At 47.2% G+C, this 26,517-nt stretch overlaps 2 protein-coding genes across 5 annotated transcripts in view; one reads left to right on the plus strand and one right to left on the minus strand.

Moving 5' to 3' along the window:
- Nucleotides 1-739: 739 nt before the first annotated feature.
- Nucleotides 740-10,577, minus strand: xrcc3 (X-ray repair complementing defective repair in Chinese hamster cells 3; the record flags this gene model as incomplete). The annotated part of the gene is made up of 7 exons (XM_084000127.1): nucleotides 10,434-10,577; nucleotides 9,339-9,476; nucleotides 7,114-7,305; nucleotides 5,355-5,509; nucleotides 4,239-4,451; nucleotides 1,077-1,111; nucleotides 740-986 (listed from the first exon to the last, which is right to left on the minus strand). Exons 1-7 carry the CDS (start codon nucleotides 10,516-10,518, stop codon nucleotides 740-742), a joined length of 1,065 nt encoding a protein of 354 aa, XP_083856253.1. The 5' UTR covers nucleotides 10,519-10,577.
- Nucleotides 10,578-11,739: 1,162 nt separating this feature from the next.
- Nucleotides 11,740-26,517, plus strand: part of LOC311007416 (transcription factor IIIB 90 kDa subunit-like) — a 47,044-nt gene continuing 32,266 nt past the window's right edge. For 3 of the 4 annotated variants that reach the window (XM_084000598.1, XM_084000597.1, XM_084000596.1), the window contains exons 1-2: nucleotides 11,740-12,004; nucleotides 13,268-13,409. In XM_084000598.1, the coding sequence (XP_083856724.1) occupies nucleotides 13,287-13,409 (123 nt within the window). In that variant the 5' untranslated portion in view covers nucleotides 11,740-12,004; nucleotides 13,268-13,286. Of the gene's footprint in view, nucleotides 12,005-13,267; nucleotides 13,474-26,517 lie in introns of all 4 variants that reach the window. The other variant, XM_084000595.1, reaches the window with a different exon arrangement.

Genomic DNA, 26,517 nt, shown 5'->3' on the forward strand with positions numbered 1-26,517 from the left:
AGAAAAAGTGGTGAATAATGGCAGGGTTTCCTCTACAGGTAATTGATCGTGGCGCACCGTTCCTCAGGTAGAAATGTTTAGGTCTCCACATCGTCTTAGTCTTTTCTTTACCATCACCGCTCGGTGAGGACTGAACCTTTCTTTACAAGGAAATGAAATCATGTCGGCCGGCGAAGTCTCTGTTTCATTATTCACCAACAGTAAACAGCTAAACATTTCCACAACATGACCTAGTGTGAACTGAGCAGCGGTGATGTCATTTAAAGCTTGTTTCCATGGTGATGTTCAGATCATCACTGTGACGTCACAGCAGGAAGTAGACGGAGCGTCGATGACGTCATAGTGTCGTTGTGTGAAGTCATCACAGAGTCAGAGTGGAGGAGAGACGTTTATTTACATCCAATAATATTTACATGACATCATCACACTCATTATGGGATGTGGGAGGGCTCCTCCCCCCTCAGATCAGATCATTATGGGATGTCTGCTGTCTCCTCCCCCCTCAGATCAGATCATTATGGGATGTCAGATCAGATCATTATGGGATGTCTCCTGGCCCCTCCCCCCTCAGCCCCTCCCCCCTCCATCAGATCATTATGGGATGTCAGATCAGATCATTATGGGATGTCTCCTGGCCCCTCCCCCCTCAGCCCCTCCCCCCTCCATCAGATCATTATGGGATGTCAGATCAGATCATTATGGGATGTCTCCTCCCCCCTCAGCCCCTCAGATCAGATCATTATGGGATGTCGGAGGAGGGATCATTATGGGATGTCTCCTCCCCCCTCAGCCCCTCCCTCCACACGGCGGCCTCTCGTCCGTCTCGCGCCAGGTGAGGAGCGAACACGACGTCGAGCCGCCGCCGCACGCTGCTCTGGTCGCCGCGGGCAACCGTCGCCTGGAGACGCCGCATCATCAGCCGCACCGTCACCTGATTGGCCCAGGCCAGGCCGAGGGCGGGCGCCACGCCGCCGGACGACAGAGGACTGGGATAGGACGAGACACCATGACATCACCATGACATCACCATGACATCACCATGACAACCACAGGAGGAGAAGGAGGCGCTCTCTTACCCCAGAGTGGGATCCGCTCTGAAGACGTCCGACACCTGAAACCAGAGATAACACACGTCACCACGGTAACACAGACACTGACGTCCAATCAGATGAGCAGTAAAACCTCAGTCTCAGTCAAACCTAACCGTTACAGACGAGGGCGTGACGCCATGTTTTCATGTTTTCATGTTGTCGTGACGTCAAGTCAGAGCTCTGATACGATGATGTGACACCTGTAGTTTCAGAGTTCGACGCCGTTCGATTCATTTTTTACAACTCAGAGCTCGTTTTTTTCCGACTTACGAGTTGTCTTGAACGCAGCATCAGCCCCAGCGTAGGGCTCAGGTAGGGCATGGTGTGCATAGGGCTCAGGCGATGTGGCAGCGTAGGGCATGGTGTGCATAGTGCTGGGCGATGTGACAAAAAACTTTATCACGATATGTTTTTCCATATTGATCGATTCTCGATATCGTCTCAACATGTATTTGTTGCTGACGCTGCCGGTTCAAGCAGCATCCTGACTGAATCCTGAAGAAACCAGAGAATGTGTTCAGTTTGGAGATGACATGAGTTCACTTTAATGTTCATTAAGGATGGAACGGTTCAATAATCCACATTTTGATTTGACTTACATTGTTGTTGTTGTTGTTGTTTTCTGTTGTCTTTTTTCTACCATACATCAGCTCTAAAATGTGTCAGTCACAAGGCTCGAGTCTTTCTAGTTATTTGAACAGGTTGTAGACAAATATTTAGCTCTTTAGCTGCTCTGACAACAGGCTTTATGCCGAGCTCCACTACTTCTTGAACTTAACAGGCTCTGATGTGTCATCACAACAATGGTCGGACACACCTGGATTCATCAGTTTGTCCAAAAATGTCCAGGTCATGTCATGTGATATCGAGGAAGAGGGCCATAGCTTATTATCGAAATCGATCAAAAATGTATTGCGATCCCGTATCGAGATCGTTATATCGCCCAGTCCTACCTCAGTCTGTAGCTTATTTATCTCTTTCTGATCAAAAATCAAACCTGTCTTTCATGAATCCGTATTTGACTGAAGGTGAATCACAGCTGCTACAAATGAAAGCTTTCTGGTTCCTTAGAATGAGTTGTTACAAGTCGTTACAAACACATAAGTGGGCGACGCACCGAACCGAGGCGGCCATGTTGCATCGTGACCGTAGGTAACCACGGAAACGGCCTGTTAAAACTGTCACCACTGTGTAGTGTGAGGAAGGACGGAGGCACCGGTGTTGCATTCAGGTGCAGTCAGGCAGACGGCCGTCGGCAAACCAACCGGATGTCATTTTACTAAAACAATACCACATCACCATGACAACATGTTGTCACAATACCACATCACCATGACAACATGTTGTCAGACCACATCACCATGACAACATGTTGTCACAATACCACATCACCATGACAACATGTTGTCACAATACCACATCACCATGACAACATGTTGTCAGACACTTGTTTATCCTGTTACATGCAGCGTCTGTTGTCTGTCTGACGTCTGCCCCATTTCACCTGAATGCAACATCAAGAATACGTTCAGATATGCAACCGCACCGCGAGATGGGGGAATTCCTACGTACTATACCTTTAAATACATAAAAAGTAAAGCAATAGTTACTTTTCCTGCTAATTAGTTACTTTTATAACGTAGTAATTCAGTTACTTCTTGGGGAAAGTAACTAGTAACTATAACTAAGTAACCTTTAAAGCTACATTGTGTAGGAATTCCTCCATCTAGCGTTGTGGTTGTAGATCTGAAGCAACTCAGTCATATTTTTCATGCTGCATTCACCTGAAATTGGGCAGACAGCAGACGGGCATAAACAAGCCTCTATGTAAACAAGTAAACAAGTGGTCCGTCAGCACGAGGCAAAACAATACACGTGACAACATGTTGTCATGGCGATGTGGTATTGTTTTACCGTCTTTCTCTGGACTTCTGCGACTAAAACGACATCTGGTTTGTTAGCGACGGCCGTCTGCCCGACTGCAGGTGAATGCAGCATCAGTGTAACACTCCGATATGCAACCGCACCGCTGGATGGGGGGAATTCCTACGTACTATACCTTTAACAGAGGACACAGAGGACACAGAGGACAGAGGACAGGTGAGAGGTGAGAGGGGACAGGTGACAGTTGAGAGGTGAGAGGGGACAGGTGACAGGTGAGAGGTGACAGGTGAGAGGGGACAGGTGAGAGGGGACAGGTGACAGGTGAGAGGTGACAGGTGAGAGGGGACAGGTGAGAGGGGACAGGTGAGAGGGGACAGGTGAGAGGGGACAGGTGAGAGGTGAGAGGTGAGAGGGGACAGGTGACAGGTGAGAGGTGACAGGTGAGAGGGGACAGGTGAGAGGGGACAGGTGAGAGGGGACAGGTGAGAGGTGAGAGGTGAGAGGGGACAGGTGAGAGGGGACAGGTGAGAGGTGAGAGGTGACAGGTGAGAGGGGACAGGTGAGAGGGGACAGGTGACAGGTGAGAGGTGAGAGGGGACAGGTGAGAGGGGACAGGTGAGAGGTGAGAGGGGACAGGTGAGAGGGGACAGGTGAGAGGTGAGAGGTGAGAGGGGACAGGTGAGAGGGGACAGGTGAGAGGGGACAGGTGAGAGGTGAGAGGTGAGAGGGGACAGGTGACAGGTGAGAGGTGAGAGGGGACAGGTGACAGGTGAGAGGTGACAGGTGAGAGGTGACAGGTGAGAGGTGACAGGTGAGAGGTGACAGGTGAGAGGTGAGAGGTGACAGGTGAGAGGTGACAGGTGAGAGGGGACAGGTGAGAGGTGACAGGTGAGAGGTGACAGGTGAGAGGTGACAGGTGAGAGGTGACAGGTGAGAGGTGACAGGTGAGAGGTGACAGGTGAGAGGTGAGAGGTGAGAGGTGAGAGGTGACAGGTGAGAGGTGACAGGTGAGAGGTGACAGGTGAGAGGTGACAGGTGAGAGGTGACAGGTGAGAGGTGACAGGTGAGAGGTGACAGGTGAGAGGTGAGAGGTGAGAGGTGAGAGGTGACAGGTGAGAGGTGACAGGTGAGAGGTGACAGGTGAGAGGTGACAGGTGAGAGGTGACAGGTGAGAGGTGACAGGTGAGAGGTGAGAGGTGAGAGGTGAGAGGTGACAGGTGAGAGGGGACAGGTGAGAGGTGACAGGTGACAGGTGACAGTTACCTGGTTGACACACAGCACCGGCGCGTTGAACTGGAGGCTCAGCTGCCTCAGCGCCGCCGAGACGCTGAGCAGCTGCTTGTTCCTCAGCAGCCAATCAGAGGCCTCGAACTCAGAGCGGAACAGCGCCGCCAGCGAGTCCACGACCACGAGACGCACGAGGCCGCGCGCCAGGAGGACGGGGACACGGCGCGACAGACACCGCTGCAGAGACTCCTGACGACAGAGAGGACAGGTTCATGACAAACATCTCATACAGGAGATTAATTATATATATATAAATATAAATATAAATCTTTACATCAGACTGAAATATATAACAACATACAAACATTTAACACAAATATACCAACACAGACATAATCACTAAGATACATAGAACAGATTAATCCCCAAAATCTCAAGAAAACTACAAAAAGAAAGAAAAAAGAAAGAAAGAAAAACAAGAAGCTGCTCGTCTTCCTCCAGTTCAAACCAGTTCACATTTAAACATGAATCTGCAAACACAACATAAAGATTAAATCTGACATTAAATCTGTACCATCAGATTATCATCTACATCATCTACATCAAAGAACACGTGTAAGATATAATAACTCTGATGTACAGCAGTTAGAAAATAACATAAAATAAAATAAAAATAATAAAATAAGAGGGTAAGACAAGTGAAAATGACAACAAGAGACCCTATTACGCTACATAATTTAGTTAGTTAATTAGTTTGTGTGTGAGTTTAGTTTCTGGCTGTGGTAAAGGAGCAGTTCCATGTTTTCATTGATCTGTATTCTGTTGTGTGTTTGGTTTAGGAAGCGTTGTGTTGCCGTCTGGTGGCAGATGGATGAATGATATGAATCATGATGTGTTTTAACTGAGTGTATTGATATAAAGGTGTTTAAACTATAATGTTTTACATAGTGAGAGAAGTAATGCAGCATCGACTCTGTCCTCTACTTCTAACCGCTGTAGACAGGAATGTTGTTGATGCTGTTGTTGTTACTGTATCGCACTGCAGAGCAAGATGAGAATGAGAGGAGAGAGGACAGAGGACAGGTGAAGACAGGTGAAGACAGGTGAAGACAGGTGAGACAGAGGACAGGTGAAGACAGGTGAAGACGTCACCAGGTCGGCGGCGTGCTCCACGTAGACTCCGTCACTGAAGCGCAGAGCGTTGATGAGGGACGAGGGGACGTCTGAGCGCAGACAGGACTGTTCCTGGATCAGCTGCTGCAGCCGTCGGCACGGAAACGAGTCCTCGGTGCTGATGAAGACGGCGCCTGGAGAGGACAGAGGAGAGAGGACAGAGGAGAGAGGACAGAGGACAGAGGAGAGAGGACAGAGGAGAGAGGACAGAGGAGAGAGGACAGAGGAGAGAGGACAGAGGAGAGAGGACAGAGGAGAGAGGACAGAGGAGAGAGGACAGAGGACAGAGGAGAGAGGACAGAGGAGAGAGGACAGAGGAGAGAGGACAGAGGAGAGAGGACAGAGGAGAGAGGACAGGGGACAGAGGAGAGAGGACAGAGGAGAGAGGACAGGGGACAGAGGAGAGAGGACAGGGGACAGAGGAGAGAGGACAGAGGAGAGAGGACAGAGGAGAGAGGACAGAGGAGAGAGGACAGAGGAGAGAGGACAGAGGAGAGAGGACAGGGGACAGAGGAGAGAGGACAGAGGAGAGAGGACAGGGGACAGAGGAGAGAGGACAGGGGACAGAGGAGAGAGGACAGAGGACAGAGGACAGAGGACAGAGGACAGAGGACAGAGGACAGAGGAGAGAGGACAGAGGACAGAGGACAGAGGAGAGAGGACAGGGGACAGAGGAAGGCAAGGCATCTTTATTTATACAGCGCATTTCATATCAAGGCAACTCAATGTGCTTTACATAAAGACTAAACATTAAATAAAAGAAGCATAAGACAGAATAAAAACAAACAAAACACTAAAAACTGAGCTAAAAGCAAGAGCAAATAAAATAAAATAGATAAAGTTTTAAGTTCTCAGCTATAAGTACGTGAAAAGAGAAATGTTTTTAACCTGGATTTAAAAGTGTTAACAGTTGGGGCTGATCTCAGTTCTGCTGGTAGTTTGTTCCACTTGTGTGCAGCATCACAGCTAAATGCTGCTTCACCATGTCTGGTCTGAACTCTGAGCTCCACTATCTGACCTGAGTCAGTAGATCTCAGAGCTCTACTGGGTTTAGACTCTACTGACATGTCATTCATGTAGTTTATATATGTATATGTCTATTAGCTCCGCACCGACGGAGCTAATAGATTTGCTGCTGCTACGGTGCAGATAGAGTTCTAGGCTAAAAACAACTATTTACACCAGAGATGTGTTTTATGACCCGACCCAGTTCAATTTTACAAAAGGTACATTTGTCATCGATGTCAAGGAATCTTGAAACATACATCTTAGATGGGTTTATGTTATGTAGTATTTTTAAATGTAATTCTCTCATTTTATTTGTGACACAAAATGTAAAAGGAACAAACCTTGTGCCAATTAATGTCCATAAAAAAATAGCATTCCAAAAGAAGTTCCCTCAAGGTGTTATTGTTTTAGCCCTGCACTGCAAAAACTCTAAATCTTTCCAAGAATATTTGTCTTATTTCTTGTCAAAATGTCTCATTTCTAGTCAAAACTAATCTCTTTCCACTTAAAATAAGACTCATCACCTAAAAATGAACTTGTTTTTAGATCATTTTCACTTGTTTCAAACTAATTTTCACTTGAAATAAGTAGAAAAATCTGCCAGTGAAAGTAAGTTTTTTGTGTTTGTAATAAGAAAGAAAAACTTGCTCCACTATCAGATTTTTCTACTTATTTCAAGTGAAAATCTGCTGGAAAGAAGTAAAAACAACCCTAACCCCCCCTCACCTACCAGCGTCCAGCCCCCCCCAGGCTGCAGGGTACTGCACCGACAGACAGAGCTGCAGACTGAGCTGAGTCTTCCCCGCTCCGCTCTCTCCAGACAGCTCAGTGATGCCCCCTAGAGGCAGACCCCCCCTCAGCAGCCGGTCCAGCACCGGGCAGCCCAGGCTGAGGCGGGGGGGGGCGGAGAGGAGGCTGCACGCTGCAGAGACAGAGAGACAGTGAGACAGAGAGACAGAAGGACAGAGAGAGACAGAGAGAGATACAGTGTTAACGTTATAAACAGCACTACTTTATTCAGTAACTGTAATCCATAAAGTTGCTGTTTCAGTTATCTGGAACTAACTGACCGACTCACTCAGTATCCTTCATCCAATCAGATTAGAGATGCACCGATCAACTGGCCGCCGATTAAAAAAGCCGGTTTTATATCCAATCGGCCCCAATCGGTGACCAGCTGGTCACTGTCATAATTTCCGGTTTTCAGCCGATCAAACTGACCCGTATGCACGATGCGTAGCAGCTCAACGCGCCCAGAGCAAAACAGCAGCCAAGCTACAAACTAACAGAAGACTCAGGAAGAAGAAAACATGTGGCTGATTTCACTGTGTCAGGACGACCCAACACACGCTCTTTGTGATGCTGTAAGTCAGAAGTAGCCGTGGAGGATCAGTGTTTCCTCCAGGATGTTTTTTAACAACTCCACAACGCTCTGGTGGACAAGTTGTGAGCTGCACATTCACCACGCTATGAGATAATAACACAACGTTACCACACAGAGTTGTTTTAGAGGGAAATTCATGTAAAACCACTGATGCACGTTGCCTTCAGGGACAGTTTTTCATCAACAGTCTCTGCATTTCCCTCTAAAACAACTCTGTGTGGTAACGTTGTGTTATTATCTCATAGCGTGGTGAATGTGCAGCTCACAACTTGTCCACCAGGGGGCGCGCGACCAGCACCAGATCGTCTGGACCGTATACCGCTATAACGCCGGACGCAGAAGCTCCGAGAAGCGCGGGCATTTTTATTTCAGGGTCCAAATCCTCGGCGGCCGGCTCGCGCCCTGCAGCGATCGGTTCTGCGTCGGGTCTGTTTTGTGAACAAGCCGCGAGCGATGGCAGTCAATCTTGGCAGGAAGTCACACAAAGAAACAAGAGAGAAACCCGGTCAATTTTCAAAATAAAACAATTTTCAAAATAAAATATAGCGATTGACAAATACGTGAAGCCAATGTGTGTACGTTTGTAGCCTATTTGTGTTATTTAATCTAACCAACCACAATTGCAGTTATATAAGCAAAATGTTGCCTGGGAGAGGGGTAGCTACTTGTATTAAATCTGGAAAAGGCTACTCAAGCCAAACAAATATGGTGTCTGTTGTATGATTAGAATTATTTCTTAAATCTGTATCACTCATACTTTACTTCAAAACTGCCTGGTAGACATTTCTTTATTTGCTCTTTGATGTAGGCCTATCTCTCCCAGTTTGTTCAAAGTTTTTAGATGTAATTCATTTACCTTAGTGTATTTTGTTTATTGTTTTGTACACACGTAAAACAAATTTAATTGTGAGTGGCAGAAGTAACATTGTATGTTCCTTGAAAGTAACTACTGTATTGTAATGCTCTCACAAAATAAATATAAAAAATGTCAAAAAAAAGAATTATTTCTTAGATAGAAAATCTGTATCGGAAAAAACGGTTTTGGCAGGTCAGACCTCCTTCAAAACTGGAAATCGGTATCGGCCAAGAATTTTGCAATCGGTGCATCTCTAAATCAGAGCGTGTCCCCGGCTGTCTGGCCTGTGATTGGCCGGTGTGTGGTGCTGTCTGGCCTGTGATTGGCCGGTGTGTGGTGCTGTCTGACCTGTGATTGGCCGGTGTGTTCTGACCTGTGATTGGCCGGTGTGTTCTGACCTGTGATTGGCCGGTGTGTTCTGACCTGTGATTGGTCGGTGTGTGGTGCAGTCTGACCTGTGATTGGCCGGTGTGTTGTGACCTGTGATTGGCCGGTGTGTGGTGTGTTCTGACCTGTGATTGGCCGGTGTGTTCTGACCTGTGATTGGCCGGTGTGTGGTGCTGTCTGACCTGTGATTGGCCGGTGTGTTGTGACCTGTGATTGGCCGGTGTGTGGTGCTGTCTGACCTGTGATTGGCCGGTGTGTTCTGACCTGTGATTGGCCGGTGTGTGGTGCTGTCTGACCTGTGATTGGCCGGTGTGTGGTGTGTTCTGACCTGTGATTGGCCGGTGAGGCCTAGCAGCAGCAGCAGCAGCCCTCAGCAGCTGCTTCACATGGTTCCGGTTCAGACCGGTTCGACTCTGCAGCTCCAGACCAGAGAGCAGCAGAACCTCCTGGACCGACCTGAGCCGCGCTGCAGGGAGGAGACACCTGGTTACCATGGTGACAACACACTGGTTACCGTGGTGACGGACCAGAAACAACCTCAGGATCATAGGGCAGGATTAATGAGAACGGCCAGTGACGTGACGGCCGCTGTGCGTAACCACAGCAACCAGCGAAGCCACCGGCACGGGAGCACAACAGACTCTAATGTAGGTGATGGATGATGTGTGTGTGTGTGTGTGTGTGTGTGTGTGTGTGTGTGTGTGTGTGTCTGTAGTAGTGACTGTCTGGCAGAGTTATGGATAATACAATGTAGTGGCAGAAGCACAACGACCTTTACTGAGTCAGAACAAACTAACTACTGTAAGAGACTAAATGTGTATTAAATCTACTGTATCAGGCTGCACTGGCTCATTTTATAACATGGTTAGTGGTGTGTATAGATGTATGTATTTATATATATCTATACACACCACTCATAGATATATATATATCTATATATCTATGAGTGGTGTGTGGCCACAGGGTTTTTCTAATGAACAAAGAAGGTTAAAAACACTGATCTAAGAATCCACCAGGAGTGAGAAAGTGTTTCAGTGTTTGTGGCAGAAGCTTCTTCCAGCACTGGCTTCTGTTGTTGTGTTGTTGTTGTTTTTGTCCTGGTGTCTTTCTGGTTCTGGTTGTTACAGCTCTAATGGTGCTGGTGCTGGAGGGGGGGGGGTATCTGGAAGTAGAAGCTGTTTGATGGGGAGCCAGTGGAGAGAGCAGAGGTTACCATGGTGACAGCTACTGATCCACTGACCACAAACAACCAGCAACACCACACCTGGTTACCATGGTGACTGACCAGAAACAACTACCTGGTTACCATGGTGACTGACCAGAAACAACCTCAGCCTGGTTACCATGGTGACTGACCAGAAACAACTACCTGGTTACCATGGTGACTGACCAGATCAACTACCTGGTTACCATGGTGACTGACCTCTCCTCGCTGCAGTCCGGATCGTCGCGTGCAGCTCCACCTGGTCCAGGTTCATGTTCCCGCTCCGTCTCTGTCCCGTCTCCATAGAAACTCCCGCTTCACAGCAGCGACGCCCAAACACGACGTCATCAGCGGTGGCCGGATGGAGCCGTTTAAACAGCAGATAATATATAAATAAATCTGATTTAAGCCGTTTAAACAGCAGATAATAGATATTTAAGCCGTTTAAACAGCAGATAATAGATATATATGTGTCCGTTAGAGCAGCCGGAGCTCAGAGTAAAACCTCCGCTATTTAAACAGTAGATAATAGATGTTAAACAGTAGATAATAGATATTTAAACCGTTTAAACAGCAGATATGTGTCCGTTAGAGGAGCCGGAGCTCAGAGTAAAACCTCCGCTATTTAAACAGCAGATAATAGATGTTAAACAGTAGATAATAGATATTTAAGCCGTTTAAACAGCAGATAATAGATATATTTGTGTCCGTTAGAGCAGCCGCAGCTCAGAGTAAAACCTCCGCTGCTCGGACTCACGTCGCTGTGGCAGTTCTAACAGGTTTTAACAGGTTTTAACAGGTTTGACTCATTAAAGAGCTCATTGCCACAGACACAACACTACACAGCAGCTACAGCCTATAACCACCAGCAGATACAGGTCACTCCCATGGATGTGTTATATTAACGGTCACTCCCATGGATGTGTTATATTAACGGTCACTCCCATGGATGTGTTATATTAACGGTCACTCCCATGGATGTGTTATATTAACGGTCACTCCCATGGATGTGTTACATTAACGGTCACTCCCATGGATGTGTTACATTAACGGTCACTCCCATGGATGTGTTATATTAACGGTCACTCCCATGGATGTGTTATATTAACGGTCACTCCGGACACAGAGCTTCATCCAGTTTCATCTCCACCTCAACCTGACTTCTAAACACTGAACTCACCAGGACTTTGTCCTTTTAATCAACCTGTTTTAACTCAGTTTTATCCTTGTGTGTGTCCTTTGTTTTTAACCTTTGCTGCGAGTACTTGTACTATGTGTGGTTGTAGATGTGTGTTATTATTGTGGTGTGTGTGTGTGTAGATCGTTGTTCTGCACCTGCACTTGTGATCCTTGTCCTTCCTAACGAAGCTCCTAGCGGGAGAATAAAGTTCTGTTGAGTTGAGTTGAGTTGAGTCATTTATAACAAAGATAAACCGTCTTTTGTTTTGTTTTTTTTGTTTATCCCCCTCTCCACTTCCGCAGTCCGAGCCCCGCCCCCCGTGACGTCACCACGCCATCGCCCTGACGTCACCACGCCGCCCTGACGTCACCACGCCGCGCCGCAGCAGCAGCAGGAAGAAAACAAACCAACTGAACTGAACTCGGAGCAGCAACAACAACATGGATGTTTCATCAGAACCTGATCAGTGATCGATCAGCTGATTGGTTCCTGGTCTCTGGCTCCGTTACATGGTAACGTAACGTTACCTGGACCGAGGGAGGCTGACGTCACAGCGTCTCTAACCGCCGCCGCGCGCGGAGGAGGAGGGTTTCTATTGTTTCTACTGTCGGTGAGTGCGAGCTGCTAATAAAGATTCAGCTGTTTGAACAGTTAGTTAGCAGCATGATGCATCTGTTATAAAGTAATAGGATACATCTGTTAGAGGGTAATAGGATACACCGTGGTTATTACAGGACAGTTAACTGGTTATAAAGTAATAGGATACATCTGTTAGAAGGTAATAGGATACATGGTGGTTATTACAGGACAGTTAACTGGTTATAAAGTAATAGGATACATCTGTTAGAGGGTAATAGGATACATGGTGGTTATTACAGGACAGGTAACTGGTTATAAAGTAATAGGATACATCTGTTAGAGGGTAATAGGATACATGGTGGTTATTACAGGACAGTTAACTGGTTATAAAGTAATAGGATACATCTGTTAGAAGGTAATAGGATACATGGTGGTGATTACAGGACAGTTAACTGGTTATAAAGGAACTCTCTCTTGTCTCCGCCCGCCGCGGCTCAACAGGCTGCGTGACCCAACGCACCTCCAGCTGTTCATCACAACAACAACAACTTTACTTTTACTTTACTTTACTTTATTGTTTTATTGTGCGTGGACAGTCCCAGTTAATCAACTGCATCAAATGACAGTAGAAAGGGCTTTAGCTTTAGCCAGCAGGTTAATGTCCTGCTGAAGTCCCCGACCACATGACACTGGGCAACAACAACAACAACAACAACAACAACAACAACAATATATTACAACACAATGATTAAAAAGAACCACTAGGGATAGAACAGGTAGCATCAGTACAGTCATGCAGAGACAGCACATAGAAACATCCCAGTAATCACACACAACAGGCCACATCAGCACATCCTGTACTACACATTATGGGATGTAGACATCACATAGACAGAACAGACAGGCAGCATCATCATGGTGCAAATAGCTCAACATCTGAGTGTGTACAGGTTAGTTATGAGTCATGTGTTAGTTTGGTGCTGGTGTTTATTAGACTGTTGATGGTTAAAGGAGCAGGACAAAGTTTTCTCCAGTGTACTGGTGTTTATTAGACTGTTGATGGTTAAAGGAGCAGGACAAAGTTTTCTCCAGTGTACTGGTGTTTATTAGACTGTTGATGGTTAAAGGAGCAGGACAAAGTTTTCTCCAGTGTACTGGTGTTTATTAGACTGTTGATGGTTAAAGGAGCAGGACAAAGTTTTCTCATCCTGCTCCACATGGAAACATTATAAACTGTCATCGTTGTGTATAAATAGAAGATGTGTGATGGTTCTCCCCCCCCCCCTCTCTGCAGGACTAACTGCCCCGGCACCATGAGCCTGGTGCGGCGCTGCAGGACGTGTGGGGGGGGGGACATCGACGTGGACCAGGCCCGGGGCAGCGCCGTCTGCACCGGCTGTGGCTCGGTGCTGGAGGACAACATCATCGTCTCAGAGGTCCAGTTCGTAGAGGGCAGTGGAGGGGTATCATCTGCTGTGGGGCAGTTTGTCTCAGCTGACGGTGAGACACGTTACTATAGTTACCATGGTTACCCTGGTTACCACCATAGTTACCATAGTTACCATAGTTACCCTGGTTACCATAGTTACCATAGTTACCCCTAATTAAACCTAGTTACCCTAGGTCCAGTTCGTAGAGGGCAGTGGAGGGGTATCTTCTGCTGTGGGGCAGTTTGTTTCTGCTGACGGTGAGATACGTTACTATGGTTACCATGGTTACCCCTGGTTACCATGGTTACCATGGTTACCATAGTTACCCCTAATTAAACCTAGTTACCCTAGGTCCAGTTCGTAGAGGGCAGTGGAGGGGTATCATCTGCTGTGGGGCAGTTTGTGTCTGCTGACGGTGAGATACGTTACTATAGTTACCATAGTTACCATAGTTACCACCATAGTTACCATAGTTACCCCTAATTAAACCTAGTTACCCTAGTTACCCTAGGTCCAGTTCGTAGAGGGCAGTGGAGGGGTATCATCTGCTGTGGGGCAGTTTGTCTCAGCTGACGGTGAGATACGTTACTATAGTTACCATGGTTACCCCTGGTTACCATGGTTACCATGGTTACCATAGTTACCCCTAATTAAACCTAGTTACCCTAGGTCCAGTTCGTAGAGGGCAGTGGAGGGGTATCTTCTGCTGTGGGGCAGTTTGTTTCTGCTGACGGTGAGACACGTTACTATAGTTACCATGGTTACCATAGTTACCACCATAGTTACCATAGTTACCCCTAATTAAACCTAGTTACCCTAGTTACCCTAGGTCCAGTTCGTAGAGGGCAGTGGAGGGGTATCATCTGCTGTGGGGCAGTTTGTCTCAGCTGACGGTGAGATACGTTACTATAGTTACCATGGTTACCCCTGGTTACCATGGTTACCATGGTTACCATAGTTACCCCTAATTAAACCTAGTTACCCTAGGTCCAGTTCGTAGAGGGCAGTGGAGGGGTATCTTCTGCTGTGGGGCAGTTTGTTTCTGCTGACGGTGAGACACGTTACTATAGTTACCATGGTTACCATAGTTACCACCATAGTTACCATAGTTACCCCTAATTAAACCTAGTTACCCTAGTTACCCTAGGTCCAGTTCGTAGAGGGCAGTGGAGGGGTATCATCTGCTGTGGGGCAGTTTGTCTCTGCTGACGGTGAGACACGTTACTATGGTTACCATGGTTACCCCTGGTTACCATGGTTACCATGGTTACCATAGTTACCCCTAATTAAACCTAGTTACCCTAGGTCCAGTTCGTAGAGGGCAGTGGAGGGGTATCTTCTGCTGTGGGGCAGTTTGTTTCTGCTGACGGTGAGACACGTTACTATAGTTACCATGGTTACCATAGTTACCACCATAGTTACCATAGTTACCCCTAATTAAACCTAGTTACCCTAGTTACCCTAGGTCCAGTTCGTAGAGGGCAGTGGAGGGGTATCATCTGCTGTGGGGCAGTTTGTCTCAGCTGACGGTGAGATACGTTACTATAGTTACCATGGTTACCCCTGGTTACCATGGTTACCATGGTTACCATAGTTACCCCTAATTAAACCTAGTTACCCTAGGTCCAGTTCGTAGAGGGCAGTGGAGGGGTATCTTCTGCTGTGGGGCAGTTTGTTTCTGCTGACGGTGAGACACGTTACTATAGTTACCATGGTTACCATAGTTACCACCATAGTTACCATAGTTACCCCTAATTAAACCTAGTTACCCTAGTTACCCTAGGTCCAGTTCGTAGAGGGCAGTGGAGGGGTATCTTCTGCTGTGGGGCAGTTTGTTTCTGCTGACGGTGAGACACGTTACTATAGTTACCATGGTTACCATAGTTACCACCATAGTTACCATAGTTACCCCTAATTAAACCTAGTTACCCTAGTTACCCTAGGTCCAGTTCGTAGAGGGCAGTGGAGGGGTATCATCTGCTGTGGGGCAGTTTGTCTCAGCTGACGGTGAGATACGTTACTATGGTTACCATGGTTACCCCTGGTTACCATGGTTACCATGGTTACCATAGTTACCCCTAATTAAACCTAGTTACCCTAGGTCCAGTTCGTAGAGGGCAGTGGAGGGGTATCTTCTGCTGTGGGGCAGTTTGTTTCTGCTGACGGTGAGACACGTTACTATAGTTACCATGGTTACCATAGTTACCACCATAGTTACCATAGTTACCCCTAATTAAACCTAGTTACCCTAGTTACCCTAGGTCCAGTTCGTAGAGGGCAGTGGAGGGGTATCATCTGCTGTGGGGCAGTTTGTCTCAGCTGACGGTGAGATACGTTACTATAGTTACCATGGTTACCCCTGGTTACCATGGTTACCATGGTTACCATAGTTACCCCTAATTAAACCTAGTTACCCTAGGTCCAGTTCGTAGAGGGCAGTGGAGGGGTATCTTCTGCTGTGGGGCAGTTTGTTTCTGCTGACGGTGAGATACGTTACTATAGTTACCATGGTTACCCCTGGTTACCATGGTTACCATGGTTACCATAGTTACCCCTAATTAAACCTAGTTACCCTAGGTCCAGTTCGTAGAGGGCAGTGGAGGGGTATCTTCTGCTGTGGGGCAGTTTGTTTCTGCTGACGGTGAGACACGTTACTATAGTTACCATGGTTACCATAGTTACCACCATAGTTACCATAGTTACCCCTAATTAAACCTAGTTACCCTAGTTACCCTAGGTCCAGTTCGTAGAGGGCAGTGGAGGGGTATCATCTGCTGTGGGGCAGTTTGTCTCAGCTGACGGTGAGATACGTTACTATGGTTACCATGGTTACCCCTGGTTACCATGGTTACCATGGTTACCATAGTTACCCCTAATTAAACCTAGTTACCCTAGGTCCAGTTCGTAGAGGGCAGTGGAGGGGTATCTTCTGCTGTGGGGCAGTTTGTTTCTGCTGACGGTGAGACACGTTACTATAGTTACCATGGTTACCATAGTTACCACCATAGTTACCATAGTTACCCCTAATTAAACCTAGTTACCCTAGTTACCCTAGGTCCAGTTCGTAGAGGGCAGTGGAGGGGTATCATCTGCTGTGGGGCAGTTTGTCTCAGCTGACGGTGAGATACGTTACTATAGTTACCATGGTTACCCCTGGTTACCATGGTTACCATGGTTACCATAGTTACCCCTAATTAAACCTAGTTACCCTAGGTCCAGTTCGTAGAGGGCAGTGGAGGGGTATCTTCTGCTGTGGGGCAGTTTGTTTCTGCTGACGGTGAGACACGTTACTATAGTTACCATGGTTACCATAGTTACCACCATAGTTACCATAGTTACCCCTAATTAAACCTAGTTACCCTAGTTACCCTAGGTCCAGTTCGTAGAGGGCAGTGGAGGGGTATCATCTGCTGTGGGGCAGTTTGTCTCAGCTGACGGTGAGATACGTTACTATAGTTACCATGGTTACCCCTGGTTACCATGGTTACCATGGTTACCATAGTTACCCCTAATTAAACCTAGTTACCCTAGGTCCAGTTCGTAGAGGGCAGTGGAGGGGTATCTTCTGCTGTGGGGCAGTTTGTTTCTGCTGACGGTGAGACACGTTACTATAGTTACCATGGTTACCATAGTTACCACCATAGTTACCATAGTTACCCCTAATTAAACCTAGTTACCCTAGTTACCCTAGGTCCAGTTCGTAGAGGGCAGTGGAGGGGTATCATCTGCTGTGGGGCAGTTTGTCTCTGCTGACGGTGAGACACGTTACTATGGTTACCATGGTTACCCCTGGTTACCATGGTTACCATGGTTACCATAGTTACCCCTAATTAAACCTAGTTACCCTAGGTCCAGTTCGTAGAGGGCAGTGGAGGGGTATCTTCTGCTGTGGGGCAGTTTGTTTCTGCTGACGGTGAGACACGTTACTATAGTTACCATGGTTACCATAGTTACCACCATAGTTACCATAGTTACCCCTAATTAAACCTAGTTACCCTAGTTACCCTAGGTCCAGTTCGTAGAGGGCAGTGGAGGGGTATCATCTGCTGTGGGGCAGTTTGTCTCAGCTGACGGTGAGATACGTTACTATAGTTACCATGGTTACCCCTGGTTACCATGGTTACCATGGTTACCATAGTTACCCCTAATTAAACCTAGTTACCCTAGGTCCAGTTCGTAGAGGGCAGTGGAGGGGTATCTTCTGCTGTGGGGCAGTTTGTTTCTGCTGACGGTGAGACACGTTACTATAGTTACCATGGTTACCATAGTTACCACCATAGTTACCATAGTTACCCCTAATTAAACCTAGTTACCCTAGTTACCCTAGGTCCAGTTCGTAGAGGGCAGTGGAGGGGTATCATCTGCTGTGGGGCAGTTTGTCTCAGCTGACGGTGAGATACGTTACTATAGTTACCATGGTTACCCCTGGTTACCATGGTTACCATGGTTACCATAGTTACCCCTAATTAAACCTAGTTACCCTAGGTCCAGTTCGTAGAGGGCAGTGGAGGGGTATCTTCTGCTGTGGGGCAGTTTGTTTCTGCTGACGGTGAGACACGTTACTATAGTTACCATGGTTACCATAGTTACCACCATAGTTACCATAGTTACCCCTAATTAAACCTAGTTACCCTAGTTACCCTAGGTCCAGTTCGTAGAGGGCAGTGGAGGGGTATCATCTGCTGTGGGGCAGTTTGTCTCAGCTGACGGTGAGATACGTTACTATAGTTACCATGGTTACCCCTGGTTACCATGGTTACCATGGTTACCATAGTTACCCCTAATTAAACCTAGTTACCCTAGGTCCAGTTCGTAGAGGGCAGTGGAGGGGTATCTTCTGCTGTGGGGCAGTTTGTTTCTGCTGACGGTGAGACACGTTACTATAGTTACCATGGTTACCATAGTTACCACCATAGTTACCATAGTTACCCCTAATTAAACCTAGTTACCCTAGTTACCCTAGGTCCAGTTCGTAGAGGGCAGTGGAGGGGTATCATCTGCTGTGGGGCAGTTTGTCTCTGCTGACGGTGAGACACGTTACTATGGTTACCATGGTTACCCCTGGTTACCATGGTTACCATGGTTACCATAGTTACCCCTAATTAAACCTAGTTACCCTAGGTCCAGTTCGTAGAGGGCAGTGGAGGGGTATCTTCTGCTGTGGGGCAGTTTGTTTCTGCTGACGGTGAGACACGTTACTATAGTTACCATGGTTACCATAGTTACCACCATAGTTACCATAGTTACCCCTAATTAAACCTAGTTACCCTAGTTACCCTAGGTCCAGTTCGTAGAGGGCAGTGGAGGGGTATCATCTGCTGTGGGGCAGTTTGTCTCAGCTGACGGTGAGATACGTTACTATAGTTACCATGGTTACCCCTGGTTACCATGGTTACCATGGTTACCATAGTTACCCCTAATTAAACCTAGTTACCCTAGGTCCAGTTCGTAGAGGGCAGTGGAGGGGTATCTTCTGCTGTGGGGCAGTTTGTTTCTGCTGACGGTGAGATACGTTACTATAGTTACCATGGTTACCCCTGGTTACCATGGTTACCATGGTTACCATAGTTACCCCTAATTAAACCTAGTTACCCTAGGTCCAGTTCGTAGAGGGCAGTGGAGGGGTATCTTCTGCTGTGGGGCAGTTTGTTTCTGCTGACGGTGAGACACGTTACTATAGTTACCATGGTTACCATAGTTACCACCATAGTTACCATAGTTACCCCTAATTAAACCTAGTTACCCTAGTTACCCTAGGTCCAGTTCGTAGAGGGCAGTGGAGGGGTATCATCTGCTGTGGGGCAGTTTGTCTCAGCTGACGGTGAGATACGTTACTATGGTTACCATGGTTACCCCTGGTTACCATGGTTACCATGGTTACCATAGTTACCCCTAATTAAACCTAGTTACCCTAGGTCCAGTTCGTAGAGGGCAGTGGAGGGGTATCTTCTGCTGTGGGGCAGTTTGTTTCTGCTGACGGTGAGACACGTTACTATAGTTACCATGGTTACCATAGTTACCACCATAGTTACCATAGTTACCCCTAATTAAACCTAGTTACCCTAGTTACCCTAGGTCCAGTTCGTAGAGGGCAGTGGAGGGGTATCATCTGCTGTGGGGCAGTTTGTCTCAGCTGACGGTGAGATACGTTACTATAGTTACCATGGTTACCCCTGGTTACCATGGTTACCATGGTTACCATAGTTACCCCTAATTAAACCTAGTTACCCTAGGTCCAGTTCGTAGAGGGCAGTGGAGGGGTATCTTCTGCTGTGGGGCAGTTTGTTTCTGCTGACGGTGAGACACGTTACTATAGTTACCATGGTTACCATAGTTACCACCATAGTTACCATAGTTACCCCTAATTAAACCTAGTTACCCTAGTTACCCTAGGTCCAGTTCGTAGAGGGCAGTGGAGGGGTATCATCTGCTGTGGGGCAGTTTGTCTCAGCTGACGGTGAGATACGTTACTATAGTTACCATGGTTACCCCTGGTTACCATGGTTACCATGGTTACCATAGTTACCCCTAATTAAACCTAGTTACCCTAGGTCCAGTTCGTAGAGGGCAGTGGAGGGGTATCTTCTGCTGTGGGGCAGTTTGTTTCTGCTGACGGTGAGACACGTTACTATAGTTACCATGGTTACCATAGTTACCACCATAGTTACCATAGTTACCCCTAATTAAACCTAGTTACCCTAGTTACCCTAGGTCCAGTTCGTAGAGGGCAGTGGAGGGGTATCATCTGCTGTGGGGCAGTTTGTCTCTGCTGACGGTGAGACACGTTACTATGGTTACCATGGTTACCCCTGGTTACCATGGTTACCATGGTTACCATAGTTACCCCTAATTAAACCTAGTTACCCTAGGTCCAGTTCGTAGAGGGCAGTGGAGGGGTATCTTCTGCTGTGGGGCAGTTTGTTTCTGCTGACGGTGAGACACGTTACTATAGTTACCATGGTTACCATAGTTACCACCATAGTTACCATAGTTACCCCTAATTAAACCTAGTTACCCTAGTTACCCTAGGTCCAGTTCGTAGAGGGCAGTGGAGGGGTATCATCTGCTGTGGGGCAGTTTGTCTCAGCTGACGGTGAGATACGTTACTATAGTTACCATGGTTACCCCTGGTTACCATGGTTACCATGGTTACCATAGTTACCCCTAATTAAACCTAGTTACCCTAGGTCCAGTTCGTAGAGGGCAGTGGAGGGGTATCTTCTGCTGTGGGGCAGTTTGTTTCTGCTGACGGTGAGACACGTTACTATAGTTACCATGGTTACCATAGTTACCACCATAGTTACCATAGTTACCCCTAATTAAACCTAGTTACCCTAGTTACCCTAGGTCCAGTTCGTAGAGGGCAGTGGAGGGGTATCATCTGCTGTGGGGCAGTTTGTCTCAGCTGACGGTGAGATACGTTACTATAGTTACCATGGTTACCCCTGGTTACCATGGTTACCATGGTTACCATAGTTACCCCTAATTAAACCTAGTTACCCTAGGTCCAGTTCGTAGAGGGCAGTGGAGGGGTATCTTCTGCTGTGGGGCAGTTTGTTTCTGCTGACGGTGAGACACGTTACTATAGTTACCATGGTTACCATAGTTACCACCATAGTTACCATAGTTACCCCTAATTAAACCTAGTTACCCTAGTTACCCTAGGTCCAGTTCGTAGAGGGCAGTGGAGGGGTATCATCTGCTGTGGGGCAGTTTGTCTCAGCTGACGGTGAGATACGTTACTATAGTTACCATGGTTACCCCTGGTTACCATGGTTACCATGGTTACCATAGTTACCCCTAATTAAACCTAGTTACCCTAGGTCCAGTTCGTAGAGGGCAGTGGAGGGGTATCTTCTGCTGTGGGGCAGTTTGTTTCTGCTGACGGTGAGACACGTTACTATAGTTACCATGGTTACCATAGTTACCACCATAGTTACCATAGTTACCCCTAATTAAACCTAGTTACCCTAGTTACCCTAGGTCCAGTTCGTAGAGGGCAGTGGAGGGGTATCATCTGCTGTGGGGCAGTTTGTCTCAGCTGACGGTGAGATACGTTACTATAGTTACCATGGTTACCCCTGGTTACCATGGTTACCATGGTTACCATAGTTACCCCTAATTAAACCTAGTTACCCTAGGTCCAGTTCGTAGAGGGCAGTGGAGGGGTATCTTCTGCTGTGGGGCAGTTTGTTTCTGCTGACGGTGAGATACGTTACTATAGTTACCATGGTTACCCCTGGTTACCATGGTTACCATGGTTACCATAGTTACCCCTAATTAAACCTAGTTACCCTAGGTCCAGTTCGTAGAGGGCAGTGGAGGGGTATCTTCTGCTGTGGGGCAGTTTGTTTCTGCTGACGGTGAGACACGTTACTATAGTTACCATGGTTACCATAGTTACCACCATAGTTACCATAGTTACCCCTAATTAAACCTAGTTACCCTAGTTACCCTAGGTCCAGTTCGTAGAGGGCAGTGGAGGGGTATCATCTGCTGTGGGGCAGTTTGTCTCAGCTGACGGTGAGATACGTTACTATGGTTACCATGGTTACCCCTGGTTACCATGGTTACCATGGTTACCATAGTTACCCCTAATTAAACCTAGTTACCCTAGGTCCAGTTCGTAGAGGGCAGTGGAGGGGTATCTTCTGCTGTGGGGCAGTTTGTTTCTGCTGACGGTGAGACACGTTACTATAGTTACCATGGTTACCATAGTTACCACCATAGTTACCATAGTTACCCCTAATTAAACCTAGTTACCCTAGTTACCCTAGGTCCAGTTCGTAGAGGGCAGTGGAGGGGTATCATCTGCTGTGGGGCAGTTTGTCTCAGCTGACGGTGAGATACGTTACTATAGTTACCATGGTTACCCCTGGTTACCATGGTTACCATGGTTACCATAGTTACCCCTAATTAAACCTAGTTACCCTAGGTCCAGTTCGTAGAGGGCAGTGGAGGGGTATCTTCTGCTGTGGGGCAGTTTGTTTCTGCTGACGGTGAGACACGTTACTATAGTTACCATGGTTACCATAGTTACCACCATAGTTACCATAGTTACCCCTAATTAAACCTAGTTACCCTAGTTACCCTAGGTCCAGTTCGTAGAGGGCAGTGGAGGGGTATCATCTGCTGTGGGGCAGTTTGTCTCAGCTGACGGTGAGATACGTTACTATAGTTACCATGGTTACCCCTGGTTACCATGGTTACCATGGTTACCATAGTTACCCCTAATTAAACCTAGTTACCCTAGGTCCAGTTCGTAGAGGGCAGTGGAGGGGTATCTTCTGCTGTGGGGCAGTTTGTTTCTGCTGACGGTGAGACACGTTACTATAGTTACCATGGTTACCATAGTTACCACCATAGTTACCATAGTTACCCCTAATTAAACCTAGTTACCCTAGTTACCCTAGGTCCAGTTCGTAGAGGGCAGTGGAGGGGTATCATCTGCTGTGGGGCAGTTTGTCTCTGCTGACGGTGAGACACGTTACTATGGTTACCATGGTTACCCCTGGTTACCATGGTTACCATGGTTACCATAGTTACCCCTAATTAAACCTAGTTACCCTAGGTCCAGTTCGTAGAGGGCAGTGGAGGGGTATCTTCTGCTGTGGGGCAGTTTGTTTCTGCTGACGGTGAGACACGTTACTATAGTTACCATGGTTACCATAGTTACCACCATAGTTACCATAGTTACCCCTAATTAAACCTAGTTACCCTAGTTACCCTAGGTCCAGTTCGTAGAGGGCAGTGGAGGGGTATCATCTGCTGTGGGGCAGTTTGTCTCAGCTGACGGTGAGATACGTTACTATAGTTACCATGGTTACCCCTGGTTACCATGGTTACCATGGTTACCATAGTTACCCCTAATTAAACCTAGTTACCCTAGGTCCAGTTCGTAGAGGGCAGTGGAGGGGTATCTTCTGCTGTGGGGCAGTTTGTTTCTGCTGACGGTGAGACACGTTACTATAGTTACCATGGTTACCATAGTTACCACCATAGTTACCATAGTTACCCCTAATTAAACCTAGTTACCCTAGTTACCCTAGGTCCAGTTCGTAGAGGGCAGTGGAGGGGTATCATCTGCTGTGGGGCAGTTTGTCTCAGCTGACGGTGAGATACGTTACTATAGTTACCATGGTTACCCCTGGTTACCATGGTTACCATGGTTACCATAGTTACCCCTAATTAAACCTAGTTACCCTAGGTCCAGTTCGTAGAGGGCAGTGGAGGGGTATCTTCTGCTGTGGGGCAGTTTGTTTCTGCTGACGGTGAGACACGTTACTATAGTTACCATGGTTACCATAGTTACCACCATAGTTACCATAGTTACCCCTAATTAAACCTAGTTACCCTAGTTACCCTAGGTCCAGTTCGTAGAGGGCAGTGGAGGGGTATCATCTGCTGTGGGGCAGTTTGTCTCAGCTGACGGTGAGATACGTTACTATAGTTACCATGGTTACCCCTGGTTACCATGGTTACCATGGTTACCATAGTTACCCCTAATTAAACCTAGTTACCCTAGGTCCAGTTCGTAGAGGGCAGTGGAGGGGTATCTTCTGCTGTGGGGCAGTTTGTTTCTGCTGACGGTGAGACACGTTACTATAGTTACCATGGTTACCATAGTTACCACCATAGTTACCATAGTTACCCCTAATTAAACCTAGTTACCCTAGTTACCCTAGGTCCAGTTCGTAGAGGGCAGTGGAGGGGTATCATCTGCTGTGGGGCAGTTTGTCTCAGCTGACGGTGAGATACGTTACTATAGTTACCATGGTTACCCCTGGTTACCATGGTTACCATGGTTACCATAGTTACCCCTAATTAAACCTAGTTACCCTAGGTCCAGTTCGTAGAGGGCAGTGGAGGGGTATCTTCTGCTGTGGGGCAGTTTGTTTCTGCTGACGGTGAGACACGTTACTATAGTTACCATGGTTACCATAGTTACCACCATAGTTACCATAGTTACCCCTAATTAAACCTAGTTACCCTAGTTACCCTAGGTCCAGTTCGTAGAGGGCAGTGGAGGGGTATCATCTGCTGTGGGGCAGTTTGTCTCAGCTGACGGTGAGATACGTTACTATAGTTACCATGGTTACCCCTGGTTACCATGGTTACCATGGTTACCATAGTTACCCCTAATTAAACCTAGTTACCCTAGGTCCAGTTCGTAGAGGGCAGTGGAGGGGTATCTTCTGCTGTGGGGCAGTTTGTTTCTGCTGACGGTGAGACACGTTACTATAGTTACCATGGTTACCATAGTTACCACCATAGTTACCATAGTTACCCCTAATTAAACCTAGTTACCCTAGTTACCCTAGGTCCAGTTCGTAGAGGGCAGTGGAGGGGTATCATCTGCTGTGGGGCAGTTTGTCTCTGCTGACGGTGAGACACGTTACTATGGTTACCATGGTTACCCCTGGTTACCATGGTTACCATGGTTACCATAGTTACCCCTAATTAAACCTAGTTACCCTAGGTCCAGTTCGTAGAGGGCAGTGGAGGGGTATCTTCTGCTGTGGGGCAGTTTGTTTCTGCTGACGGTGAGACACGTTACTATAGTTACCATGGTTACCATAGTTACCACCATAGTTACCATAGTTACCCCTAATTAAACCTAGTTACCCTAGTTACCCTAGGTCCAGTTCGTAGAGGGCAGTGGAGGGGTATCATCTGCTGTGGGGCAGTTTGTCTCAGCTGACGGTGAGATACGTTACTATAGTTACCATGGTTACCCCTGGTTACCATGGTTACCATGGTTACCATAGTTACCCCTAATTAAACCTAGTTACCCTAGGTCCAGTTCGTAGAGGGCAGTGGAGGGGTATCTTCTGCTGTGGGGCAGTTTGTTTCTGCTGACGTTATACGTTACTATAGTTACCATGGTTACCCCTGGTTACCATGGTTACCATGGTTACCATAGTTACCCCTAATTAAACCTAGTTACCCTAGGTCCAGTTCGTAGAGGGCAGTGGAGGGGTATCTTCTGCTGTGGGGCAGTTTGTTTCTGCTGACGGTGAGACACGTTACTATAGTTACCATGGTTACCATAGTTACCACCATAGTTACCATAGTTACCCCTAATTAAACCTAGTTACCCTAGTTACCCTAGGTCCAGTTCGTAGAGGGCAGTGGAGGGGTATCATCTGCTGTGGGGCAGTTTGTCTCAGCTGACGGTGAGATACGTTACTATGGTTACCATGGTTACCCCTGGTTACCATGGTTACCATGGTTACCATAGTTACCCCTAATTAAACCTAGTTACCCTAGGTCCAGTTCGTAGAGGGCAGTGGAGGGGTATCTTCTGCTGTGGGGCAGTTTGTTTCTGCTGACGGTGAGACACGTTACTATAGTTACCATGGTTACCATAGTTACCACCATAGTTACCATAGTTACCCCTAATTAAACCTAGTTACCCTAGTTACCCTAGGTCCAGTTCGTAGAGGGCAGTGGAGGGGTATCATCTGCTGTGGGGCAGTTTGTCTCAGCTGACGGTGAGATACGTTACTATAGTTACCATGGTTACCCCTGGTTACCATGGTTACCATGGTTACCATAGTTACCCCTAATTAAACCTAGTTACCCTAGGTCCAGTTCGTAGAGGGCAGTGGAGGGGTATCTTCTGCTGTGGGGCAGTTTGTTTCTGCTGACGGTGAGACACGTTACTATAGTTACCATGGTTACCATAGTTACCACCATAGTTACCATAGTTACCCCTAATTAAACCTAGTTACCCTAGTTACCCTAGGTCCAGTTCGTAGAGGGCAGTGGAGGGGTATCATCTGCTGTGGGGCAGTTTGTCTCAGCTGACGGTGAGATACGTTACTATAGTTACCATGGTTACCCCTGGTTACCATGGTTACCATGGTTACCATAGTTACCCCTAATTAAACCTAGTTACCCTAGGTCCAGTTCGTAGAGGGCAGTGGAGGGGTATCTTCTGCTGTGGGGCAGTTTGTTTCTGCTGACGGTGAGACACGTTACTATAGTTACCATGGTTACCATAGTTACCACCATAGTTACCATAGTTACCCCTAATTAAACCTAGTTACCCTAGTTACCCTAGGTCCAGTTCGTAGAGGGCAGTGGAGGGGTATCATCTGCTGTGGGGCAG

Source organism: Trachurus trachurus (assembly GCF_905171665.1).
Source record: "Trachurus trachurus genome assembly, chromosome: 24".
Lineage (NCBI taxonomy): Eukaryota > Metazoa > Chordata > Actinopteri > Carangiformes > Carangidae > Trachurus > Trachurus trachurus.